This window comes from Galdieria sulphuraria (assembly GCF_000341285.1).
Source record: "Galdieria sulphuraria unplaced genomic scaffold scaf_17, whole genome shotgun sequence".
NCBI classification, from domain to species: domain Eukaryota; phylum Rhodophyta; class Bangiophyceae; order Galdieriales; family Galdieriaceae; genus Galdieria; species Galdieria sulphuraria.
The window spans coordinates 31485-42951 of NW_005178458.1; the positions used below are offsets into that span (position 1 = coordinate 31485).

The window sequence follows — 11467 nt, forward strand, 5'->3', positions numbered from 1 at the left end:
TTGTACATTTTTGTTTGGTGTATCTTTACATCTCCTGTGCCTTGAACTCGCCAATGCTTAGAAATTCTGTTGCCACGATAAATTGGATTCGATTTCCCTTGAGTGGAATTTAGTACTTTGGATTTTCCCTCGATCGCTTAAGCGTCCCTTGTCCATGAGTCTTTCCGAGGTAAACACGTGCCAAACAGATTTCTTCCCTCACTCTTTTTGGTTGCCGTACGTAGAATTTCTTGTCATGACTTGACAAGGTTACCTCGGAACAACCAAACGCTTGCCAATTATTCTAACCAGAGTCACACTTGTAACACCAGAGTGTCTTAAGACTGACCGAAATACTGGCTCCATTAGCTTCAAAGGAACAACAGACTCCAATGACAGTTGTCGTCCCAGAGAAGGGGGAGTCCAAAGCAACCAACGTTATGTTTGACTCAAAGTCACTTTTTATTCAAAAGTTGGAAAACCAGGAAGGGTCTCTCGGTTCTTTGGGTTGGACCGAACAAGAAGACAGGAGGCTTGTAGAGGTAAAGAGGTTTCCAGTGCCAACTAGACTTGTTTTCTCATAAGCTTTGAAGCTTCATCGAAAGTACGGTAATCGCTGGGCGCTTATCAAGAAGTTTATGGGTGGCAAAACTGGGCAGCAGTGTTTGAAAAGATGGTAGGAAATATTTTAGGAGTTTTGAGTCATTGCGTAAACGTTGTCTTAGGAGATACACTCTCGATCCTACCGTTAGAAAGGATTCTTGGACCAAAGAAGAGACAGAAAGACTCATGAAGCTTCATGAAGAACTTGGCAGTAAGTGGTCGGATATTGCGAGGAAGTTGGGAACGGGAAGGACGGATATCCAGTGTCGTTACAGATATTTCAGAGTACTTGCTGGAAAGGCTACAAACACTGTATCACGAGATGCCAGTCGTTTGTATAGGACTTATTCAGTCTGTGACTCAAGCACCGTTAATGAAGAAATGGGTTGCAAATACGTTGAGTTGCCAAGCAGCATGCAGCGTAGGTCTTCTGACCCAGGAAGCAGTGTCGAGATATCTTTTGTGCAAAGCGAAAATATATCCATCCCTGAAATGACAGAAGTCTCTCATTCACTTGGGTCTGGGCTTAACGAGCGAGCTTTGAATTCTCGAGAACGTTGTACGCAACATTCTCACTACGGTAGTATTGGTCAGGAACAAACTGGAACATTGGATAGATTTAGGAAAGAGGACCTTGCACCTACAGTTTGTCCAGATTGTGGAATAGCGCGAGTAAGACCTTTACATAGCGTTCCTGTTTCCAGAGTTGCAGAGTCAAATTATGCGTCTTATTCATGTCTTAATGCGTCTTCGCTTTCAGATAAAGGACAGTGGGTTGCACTGGACTCGATGATGGGCTTGACTCGAGATTCTCTGCAGTTTGAAAGTTTACGAAATGTGCCAAGGACGACTTTGCCACTTTTCAGGGATAGAAGTCGGAATGAAGAAGCATCATTCAATTCACTTATGGGAGTATGTAGTACGATCTCAGGAGCATCAGAAATGCAGGTTACTTTGAACGGAGATTTTTGCAATATTTTGCCACCGTTGCATATGAGCAGAATGAATACATTTGGTGCTAAAGATGACAATGCAATGATGGAGAGTTGTAATCTTCCTCCTCTTTGGGATTCTTAGATTTGGTTGTATTGGAGAAAATTGTGGACCTTTTTAGTTTGTTGTTTCTTTTGTTTTGTTGTTATCTGAGAGTTTCAACATATTTGTAAATAACACGCAAGAACAGTTTTATACATTTTACCTGTACCTTTTTATTCAAGGTGTGCAATATTCTGTATGAGGCTCTAAACAGAAATTGTTAGAGGCTTGTGATCATATCACTTAAGTTATATAAAGACACGCTGCGCAAAAAGATTTCTGATAGACTCAAAAATCATTTAGAAACCATTACATATCCTTAAAAAACTAAGATGTAAAAGAATTGCAATGAATGCAAAATTTACGAAAGAGCAAAGCTGATCAAACCGTGCGGGAATTAAGAAACTTAACTGCTAAGTCCACTGAGCCATTAGCATCCAATAGCGCAACACAAACTCGCCTTTCGGGTACAAGATATTTATTACTTAGTTCTCGAACAACTTTTTGCACAAGTCGCTCTTGCTCGCAATTCAATGCCTTGTTCTCTTCATCATAGAGTAGTTTACGACAGAAATGTGTATCATCTTTATAGTTATTTGTCGATAGAAGATTCGGGAAATGGCTTGCTTCCGTGAGATAAGTGGGTTGTCCCGAGACGATATTAATGCCTAACATGATATCTGACTTCTCTTGTTGCTCGGCAAATGAAATTTCAGTTGCTTGCATTTGCCTCTCCGACTCTTCTACACTTTTTCGTTGAAAAACAGAAGCCGTGATAGTCTTTTTTAAATCCTTATAACTCTCTGAAAAGCTAGAAGTACTTCCTACATCAAATGCCGAAGATGTAGGATCTTCAGCATCCACGGGCAGTTGATTCCATGCTGAAACCGAAGCCGATCCTCGCTGCAAATATGGCTGTAGTCGAGTCTTAAAACGTTCTCTCATGGACTGCCAAGAACGATAGGGGCCCAGTATTTGCAATTCTTCTGCCCTTTGCCATAGTTTCTGACCAAGAGGTCTCTCTTCGGGATATTTCATCGTCATTTCTTTAACGAAATTCACCAGGATCAAGTCATGCTCGTGGGTATACTTTTGTCGGTATCTTTTGACAGAGTCTGGAGTAGTCGAAGTAGCAATCTTCGCAGTAGCATGGCTCTCCTCACTAGGCGAGACAGCTTCAAGTTGTTCCTCCGAAATATGGAACCTTTTTTTGGTCTGTTTAATCTCTCTTGAATTTGAATGGATAGACTTATTTCCAATCCTAAAGTCGTTCAAGTTGAGCAGCTTGTTTTGCTCTATACAGCTTTCTATGTAAGACAATGAAAAGCATTCAGTCAACTTGGCCGTCATCTTGCTAGCGCGTGAGAGTTTCGTATTTGTATCCAGAAGTACAATTACTTGTTCAGGGTCACAAGGGAGGCCGTTTTCATCCAAGTCCAAGACCATTCCTTGCAATTTGAAACTTTCAGGAAGTTTTCCTAACACCAAACCTCCTCGTTTCTTAATCAAAAGCTCAACATGATTTTTCTGACTGCTTAGACCCACGAAGAAACGTAAAGGCTCGCAATTTATCTGAAAAAGGTTATCAGGTGTGACGTGAACAGCATAGTCACTTTCCCTGTGGGTCGACTCCATCAATTCGTAACTTTGCAAATGATCGTTTCAAGCGGGCTCGGAAGAAACAGGATTTTCTTGCACATTCTCTAACCACAATACAAGTTGTCCTTTCAAGAAAGTGATAGTACTCATTTCTATTCGAATACAAAATGGAACGAAAAATGGGTGGATAGCTTTATTACGAACTCTAAGATTGCTACCGAATATTCTGATGACAGTTTCAGGAAGTCTTTGAATAGCTAAATACAACTCTTAAGCTTGTTTACTGCTAAATAAATATCAATAAAATAGTGTTCTTGTAATTTGAAATACCATCATTGAATAAGGTTATATTGGGTATCTTTGACACTATTGCTACGACGATGTGGATTTGCTTCAGTCCAGGCTGTGCTTCTCGTGCTGTTAGAGACACGTTATGTTTCTGGCCGTTACGATACTCCTGGCGTTCACTTGCTGTGACTCCAGCTCGTCTTTTTTACACAAATCCTTTAGAAACAAGACGATGTCTTTTGCGGCATATTCAGTTTTTGAGATTCAACACGAATAATGGCTTAGGAAGGGCATTTTGTATGAGTCAAGAAAACCAGTTAGAGAAGTCATGGTGGCACTTCTTGCAAACACTGCAGCAAAGAGAGAAAAGCAAATCCCAAGTTTGTGATATCGATGGAGTCTCCTTGAGGAAGCACGCGCATGATGTGCTTGCGTCATCAGGCAGCTTAGCACTTTCTGTAGAAGTAGAAAAAAAGAGGCAAGAACTCAATCAGTTATTGCAAGAGCATCAAGACAATATCTTGGACGAGAATCTGTGTCGTCAACTAGAAGTACTTGGTAATGCAATTCTGTACCACCTGGAAAGTGGTAAAACCACACTTCCAGTAAGCAGGACGAAAGGTACAGCGATAGGATGTGTTGTTTCCAACTCTCAAGATAAGTTCATCGGAAAGCAACCTAATGTTCTGTGGAGAAGCATCGATAAGTCAATATTGCGATCTCACCCCCTGTACCGTCCACTTCCTCCTCCTTACCTTATAAAGGTAGCAAGTTGTCATGATTTTCGCATGTTGAGACAGGATTCTGAGGAATGGAAGATTGCTCGTAGTTTTTCACAAGTTAGCGCTAGTACTTTGTGGAAAATTCTTGGTTTTGGAGAACGAAGGGCAGCCACATTTTTAGGACTTCCTAATAGCATGAAAGGCCATCATCATGCAATTCATGCATGGAAGTCACTTTTGAACCCATCATTTGAGGAAGTTTACGATTCTGTGAGTAAGATTCGTTTGAAATGGGGACATTCTCATGAAGCCAACTGTTTATTGGCATTTCTTGAATATATGCATTCGTTTCAGGATATAAGAATGCAAGAAGTTGGACTCTTTGTGTTAGAGAAAGGACAAGTTTTGCCGCAATGGAACATTTTTTATGAGGAGCTTCCTACTATTTCGGCTAGTCCCGATGCTCTGTTTCGTGTTCGTAAAACGAATGGGGTTTGGAGCGTTTGGCAATTGTGTGAAGCGAAGTGTCGCTGTCCTTTTGTTCCTCGAATTGTAGCCTCTTCTTTGCATTCTTCCCTTGAAACATCTTCACCTGAGAAAGGTCCTTTGTTCAGAAACAAAGATATTTTGAACTATGCGAATTGGTCATTTCTCAATTTTCGGCCATTAGAAAAACTTTCTCCTATTTATTTTGCACAGATGCAATTGCAAATGTTATGTGCGAATATTGAAGAGCAAGGATATCTTATTTCATATAGTGTCACTAAAGGATCCAATATATTTCAAGTTACACGTAGCAATGAATGGTTAGGTGCTTGTTTATCCTTTGTTCGTGAATTTTATAACAGATATGGAAGAAAAGAATCTAGCGCTTATCCTCCTGATGACTTTTTCTGGGATGTTCCTGGCTATCAAGATTTTCTTCAGTTGACAAAGGACTTGACGAGCCAATGTACTGTTTGGAAGCACATATCATATGAAGATTTCAATTCATACATCAAATTTTAAGCGAAAGATGGGTTGGTTAGAGTTTTTTCTGTGTTAGACTTGTTTCTTTTGTTTAAGGTTATATTGCGGAGTTTGCATTATCTCAAACTTCAAGTTGCTCTCCTACTACTTTGAACGGGTTGTGTACAATTTTTGTATTATAGCAACATTTCATTGTTGACAGACAACGTGTTGAGTATTTTCGAAAGAGTTGATAGGCTCTAATGCCCTTTGGAAAGATTTGGAATAGATGTACCAGACAGTTTTCAATGCAAGTTTAGTGAAGTTTCAATTTGTGCTGTTAAGTCAAATATATGATCGAACAACAGGCAACCTCAAAAAATTGTTCAAGAACCCACGAAACTTTCATTTTTACATAGACAGAATGTTTGGTTTAGAACACTTCATGGAGTGAATGACAAGGAAACTCCAGTCGCCGAACATGTCCATATTTCACATTTGACTGTTATTAGGCTATCAAGAGAACCTAACTGGCATCCTATCGTCGATTTCAAACAAGAAAGGTCTTATATGTATGACTTGTTTTATATCCAAATGTAGAAAGTTCGAAATTAGAATGATGGATAATGAACAGTAACCTTTTGGCAGCGTTTGCAAAGCCGCTGTTTCTTTTGTCAAAGCTGTATCATATCAGCAAACATAATCTGTTAACAAGTTGTCATAATCGTCTTTTGGTGCACTTTACACTCTGCAAGCAACAATCTACCCTTGCCAACGGCGATAGCGAAAGTGGTTGTTGGAACTCTCTCTGGCTTCAACTTGCAGAGCACTTGTCTGAACAACACAACAAATTGCTTTTGGAGTCAAATATTCATGAAAAGAACTGCAGAATTTTTCGAGAAAAGCTTAATACGACTTTGCCGTTCTCTTCGTTATTAAGGCAGCGTCAGCTTTTGAGAGAAGACTTGCAAACTGCTTCTACTTTGAGGAGAGAAGAACTGCGATTGAATAAGGAGTCAGAGAAGGTTCTTGAAGTAGAAGAAAATCAAATCCTGTTAAAGCTGAAAGAAAATGAACAGAGAATTGTCGACTGTTGTCTGGATTTGATACAGAGACAACAAGAACCCTATCTAGACAGGGTACAAGAAACTTTGCTAGAAATTCGTGCTGCTGCTGGAGGAGAAGAGTCTGCACTTTTTGCTAAAGATTTATGGAATATGTACGAAAAGTTTTGCTCAAGGAAGCAATGGATCGTTGAAATTCTTGAAATAAGCAAAACAGAACAGAGTGGCTTCAGAGAAATAGTTGCATTTGTCAGGTCCAAGGAGGCATATAAAATTCTGAAAAAGGAAGCTGGAGTTCATAGAGTGCAACGAATTCCACGCACGGAATCTTGTGGAAGAATACACTCCAGTACTATAAGTGTCGCAGTTTTACCAGGACAATTGATGGCATTAGATGGTCTCTATGAAAATTCATCCAAGTCGTTTGTTGACGAGTCGCAACTAAAGTTTGAGTATTTCCGTGCTGGTGGTGCCGGAGGACAACATGTAAATAAGACAGAAAGTGCAGTCAGAGTTCGTCATATTCCGTCTGGTATTACTGTAACCTGTCAGGAGGAGAGGTCTCAGTTTGCCAATAAGAAGAGAGCAGTGAGTATATTGACTGCGAGGATATCTGCTCGAGAAAGAGAGAAGATGCGTTTGGAATTATCTTCTCAAAGGAAAGAGCAGACACAAGGTGGGGACAGAAATGAGAGAATCAGAACCTATAATTATTTGCAGTCAAGAGTGACAGATCATCGTTCAGGTTTTAGTGTACGTGGTGCAGGTTTTGAAGATTTATTGAACGGTGGAGAGTCTCTCGAACAAATGATAGAGAGTGTTCATGAACAAGAGCGACTAGATATGATAGAACATTTTTGCAAAATGTCAAAACCCATTGAGCACTTGTTGAATTATCTGGTTCCGAAATAGGGATAGAAACTAAGTTGCTAACTTTACCCGATATTCGTAGACTTTGAGCTCATTTCAACACCAGTCGAGTCTAGTGATTAGATGAAGGAATTGGCTACAGAAATATGCGAAAACAGTAATGTGAAGATGGCCATTTTCTTCAAGTCTTTGGAAGTTAGTCCATTGGTCTAAATATATTCAACAAACGAGACTTTTTACCTTTTATGGATTCCTGAATAAAGAAAATTGTATACAAAGAGTTTTCTGCTATGGACTCAAGTAAGACGAGCGTTGGTGTTTTTGTTTTCGCTTTAACCATAAATCCGCTTCTAGTATATCAATAGCTAAAGTACAAAATGAAAATTAGAATCAAATCTATCAAAAATGTTCAAATCCAATATGTAAGCCATAGGCTACTTTGAAAACTACTTTACAAAATTTCAAGCTATTTCATTCACAGACTCTAGTGAACTATTCTTTCAATTAGCAGTCTTCGAAAAGGGTCAAGCATTCAGGCACTAGTATGCGACTTATCGTGTATCTCTATATTATAAACTGCTCATCGACTTTTTTTGACATCCCAGGAATAGAAACTACTAAAGTATCAAACAATTCATGACGAAACAGCACTTTGTACAATAAGTCACAGTCAGAAAAAAGGAGACAAAATGACGAAATATAATTTTCAACATTGCTTCGATTGGATCGGTTGGCAGTTTGCCAACAAGTCACACCGTTAGAGTGCTTTGAATTGAACAAGCTTATGAATATTCAGGTGGATAATGAAGACGAAGATTCCTCTAAAACTCCTGAGTATTTCTTACCTGCAGGACTGACTGACGACGAGACAGGTAGTGACTCGGAGGCGTGTGTAGCTCCAGAGTCACGAGAACAGCAGCCATATTCTCGTTTCGACAAGCAAAATCCTAAAGACACCAATAAAAATAATGGAGCTTTCTATAACGTGAGGTCGGAGCCTTCGCCTGAAGAACTGTCACCAGGTGGCAGTTACTCTTCTTCAACTGGAAGAACGGTTGTAAATACCCCTGTTACTGGAGGACTTTTTCATAGGACTCTCTCTAGTTATCAGTCAGAAGCTTTAAGTCCTCCTTTGTTTTCTTTGGAAGAGGAGTGGAAACACGGTTTTTCCAGTAATCCTAGTGCTTCTTCGTTTTCTGCTTGTGGACTAAACTATCCTCAGACTACGGAGGCTTTTACTACAACATCTCCTTCAGTTGCTGCGGGTTCAACTCAATCAAGTGTAGGTTTGCAAAGTCAGTCACCTACTCAGTCTTTCTATGGACCCAACTCAAGGACTGAGCCCCAGTTTTCCTCTGTACCTGTTCAACAGCCTTATTTTAACTCTATAATATCCTCTTCGTATTCACCTCCTGTCACTAGACAACCTTCAGAAGCCGTCATTGGAAGTGCCTTTCTTATTCCAGATGATTCTTCAACTTCCTCGTTTACTTCCTATGTAGATGCTTCAGTGTTTCCATTCCCTGGAGAAAGAGAGCTTTCTTCGAGTCAACATTCGTCTAGTTGGAATCGAAGATCGACTGGTATGAAAAAAATGTGTAGGTACTTTCCTAACTGCCCACATGGAGATTCTTGCAAATTTTATCATCCGTCCGGAGTTAGTCCCACATATGCCATGACAAGTGAGGTCAATCTAAGCCATCCTGGGCGACCTCGCACCGGAAGTTGGGCTGGCTTATGGTCTTCTAACGCTGCAATGGAGTGGATGCATGCAGTTATTCAAAGACATAATTTCTTTAGTTTTGCTCATCGTCATAAGAATTCTTCCAATGCTGTTGTTACAAATGATTCTATCGTTTGTGGGGACCGCATGGAAGATACAAGTAAGGAACATCGATCAACCATAGGAAGTATTTTCCATCCTGGTTTTATAGTCGGCAATCGACATAGAAATGCAACGAAAAATGAAGCTACTAGTAAGAATGCAGAGAAGCAAATGAAGAAAAACGCAAAGAAAAGTAAAAAGGACAAGGCTTCAACGAGTTCACTTGGAAGAGAAAGCAGCTCAACTTCACAGCCAACCAGTTTAAATACTAATCAGTCTTTGTCGTCTTCTGGAAAACAAACATCTTTTTCGGGAAATGGTTTTTCAGAAAACTCAAATACTCGTTCCACTAGTTCTGCTGCTCTAAGTGGAACGACAGAAGATGGAAGTGAACAGCCTCGCAAGTTAACAAGAGCTGAAAAGAGAAGGTTGAGAGCCATTCGTTTTTATGAAAATAAGAGACGTGTGGCAGAGGAAGCAAAACAGAAGCAAAGACTGATGGAAGAACAAACCACAGCGGAGTCAAAGACTGATGAAAAGATATATCATGCACAAGAAGATAAAACTAGAGAGACTGTTAGCTCTCATGAACTCACGGAGAAGGTCTGTTCAAAGAAAGAAACTTTTACGCAAAATGTAATTGGTGCAAATGTCGTACAAAATCAGGAATTGGATTCTAATTCAGTCTTCAATAATATTGAAGAAGAAGAAACCGACATTTTCTATGATGCTCCTTCAGGTGATATGGCCCTTTTGCAAGTTTCTTTAGGTAACAAGGAGAACACCGAGGATAATGAAGAGAAAGAAAGTTTTGAACAACAGTTGCCGAAGCCCGATATTGCTTCTTATACTGATGGAACGATGGTTTCGATAGGAGAGAACAACGGAAAGTGTCAGAACAATGTTTTTGTTTCCGACTCAACTGAAAGTGACGAAGGGAAATGGCGAGAACCATTTTCGTCTTTAGAGTTTGCGAAATCATCTCACAGTATTCCGTGTAAAGAACAACTTGTTTATTGGGATACAGTATTTGTTGGGGGTGACTTGCACAGTTCGTTTGCGAGCAATAGTTTCGTTCAGAATTTGTTGGTTTCCTCTTGTAGATTTGAAAGTGGCTCGACCTTGTTATGTTTCTTCGTTTTGTATATGTTTCCGATTTTTTCAGCCTTACTTACATATCTTCTTCCTCGTCCATTATCCGTGAACAGCTTATGGTTCTTGTTATTGATGGCTCACTTTTGGAGTTGGCAGCATGCAGATAATCGATGGAAAAGGATGTTTTCGCGTTTTTTTATACCGCTTTACTTTCTAGCCTTTGGATTTTCTCACTTGACTGTTGTAGATCGACTAACCTCTATGGAAAGAACTCTTTTGGCATATTTGCTATGTGTCGTTCGTAATGGATATATATTGACAAAAGAAGTTTTTCTTGTGTTATGTATGCAATTTATTTTGTTGGAGTTGATAGAAAGTGAACCTTTGTGGCTCCAAATAGTGCATTTTGTAGTTGCTATTAGCTATGTGAATTATTTGCACAGTTCGTCAAGATTGCCTATCGGTTCACATTTGTGAAATAGATTGCTCTTTTAGGAGGGGTTGGTATTGTCTTGGCAGCTTTCTTGTGTTGCCGAGCGTTTAAAAATATTCTAAAAATTTAATAGAACATTAAATATGTCTTTTCTATTTGAGCTTTTAAGAGAAATTCGTTGGAGAGGACTATGGGGTACTTTTCAAGCTGCCAAAATGAACAGACTTGGAACTATGAAGTATTTTGTGGGAGAGGACGAGTTTCACAACCGATACTTTCAAAAAGTAAACGACGTTATGTTGAAGGATCGATGGGTGGAATATGCCTCGAAGGATTTCACTCCTGATCCATATTCTTTACCACCAGAATGGTATTTTTCATATCTGTTTTGTTTTGACAACGATAATTTTCTAATTTTCTAGGCATGCCTGGCTGCATCACAGTATAGATGAGCCACCTACAAGAACGCCTTTTCAAAGACCCATTTATCAAGGACAGATCGTCGCAAACCGCACCGGCACAACGGTATGTTAGTCTTATTTTCCCTTTGAAGCTCACCACGTTCTACAGGATGCTTACTTTCCGAAAAACAATCCACTCAGTAAGAATTTTAAAGGGTTGGCAAAAGACAAATTGGAGCAATGGAACGGCAACGTGAGTACCACTAGCGTTGTGAACCGTGTATCAAGAAGTTTCCGAAACAACGAAACTAAGGAAGAGAGAGACGTTCTTGACTTGAAGTAGACAGAATCTATTTCGTCCAAAACATTTTTTCAAGTTTCTAATATAAATGTTCTTTTTGCTAACTTTATTTCTTGACTTCCATTGAAGTAGATTATATTTTTGAACCCTTTGTCATAATCTTTTGCTATGAATCGATATGTTTTGGTAGGAATTTGCAGAAATCATTCTACTGATGGAACTAGGAGAATAATGTTGAGTTGGCTTTCTTTCCTTATTTTGCGAAATGAGGCAGTGGCCTGCATGACGAGTCGTGCAACTTTTG

The 11467-nt window shown here is 39.6% G+C and overlaps 6 protein-coding genes across 6 annotated transcripts; 5 read left to right on the forward strand and 1 right to left on the reverse strand.

Moving 5' to 3' along the window:
• Nucleotides 1-196: 196 nt before the first annotated feature.
• On the forward strand, nucleotides 197-1889 carry Gasu_23730 (MYB-related protein). The gene is made up of 3 exons (XM_005706681.1): nucleotides 197-521; nucleotides 573-655; nucleotides 705-1889. Exons 1-3 carry the CDS (start codon nucleotides 372-374, stop codon nucleotides 1657-1659), a joined length of 1188 nt encoding a protein of 395 aa, XP_005706738.1. The 5' UTR covers nucleotides 197-371; the 3' UTR covers nucleotides 1660-1889.
• Nucleotides 1890-1911: 22 nt separating this feature from the next.
• On the reverse strand, nucleotides 1912-3386 carry Gasu_23740 (uncharacterized protein). Its single transcript, XM_005706682.1, has one exon. The coding sequence runs from the start codon at nucleotides 3250-3252 to the stop codon at nucleotides 1999-2001; it is 1254 nt and encodes a 417-aa protein (XP_005706739.1). The 5' UTR covers nucleotides 3253-3386; the 3' UTR covers nucleotides 1912-1998.
• A 140-nt stretch (nucleotides 3387-3526) lies between these two features.
• On the forward strand, nucleotides 3527-5751 carry Gasu_23750 (uncharacterized protein). Its single transcript, XM_005706683.1, has one exon. The coding sequence runs from the start codon at nucleotides 3597-3599 to the stop codon at nucleotides 5232-5234; it is 1638 nt and encodes a 545-aa protein (XP_005706740.1). The 5' UTR covers nucleotides 3527-3596; the 3' UTR covers nucleotides 5235-5751.
• A 15-nt stretch (nucleotides 5752-5766) lies between these two features.
• Gasu_23760 (peptide chain release factor RF-1) lies at nucleotides 5767-7385 on the forward strand. The gene has a single exon (XM_005706684.1). It carries the CDS (start codon nucleotides 5801-5803, stop codon nucleotides 7148-7150), a length of 1350 nt encoding a protein of 449 aa, XP_005706741.1. The 5' UTR covers nucleotides 5767-5800; the 3' UTR covers nucleotides 7151-7385.
• Nucleotides 7386-7876: 491 nt separating this feature from the next.
• Nucleotides 7877-10467, forward strand: Gasu_23770 (uncharacterized protein). Its single transcript, XM_005706685.1, has 2 exons — nucleotides 7877-10210; nucleotides 10276-10467. The coding sequence occupies exons 1-2, from the start codon at nucleotides 7893-7895 to the stop codon at nucleotides 10331-10333; spliced, it is 2376 nt and encodes a 791-aa protein (XP_005706742.1). The 5' UTR covers nucleotides 7877-7892; the 3' UTR covers nucleotides 10334-10467.
• Nucleotides 10468-10476: 9 nt separating this feature from the next.
• Gasu_23780 (NADH:ubiquinone oxidoreductase family protein) lies at nucleotides 10477-11267 on the forward strand. Its single transcript, XM_005706686.1, has 3 exons — nucleotides 10477-10831; nucleotides 10884-10986; nucleotides 11032-11267. The coding sequence occupies exons 1-3, from the start codon at nucleotides 10605-10607 to the stop codon at nucleotides 11203-11205; spliced, it is 504 nt and encodes a 167-aa protein (XP_005706743.1). The 5' UTR covers nucleotides 10477-10604; the 3' UTR covers nucleotides 11206-11267.
• Nucleotides 11268-11467: the final 200 nt, after the last annotated feature.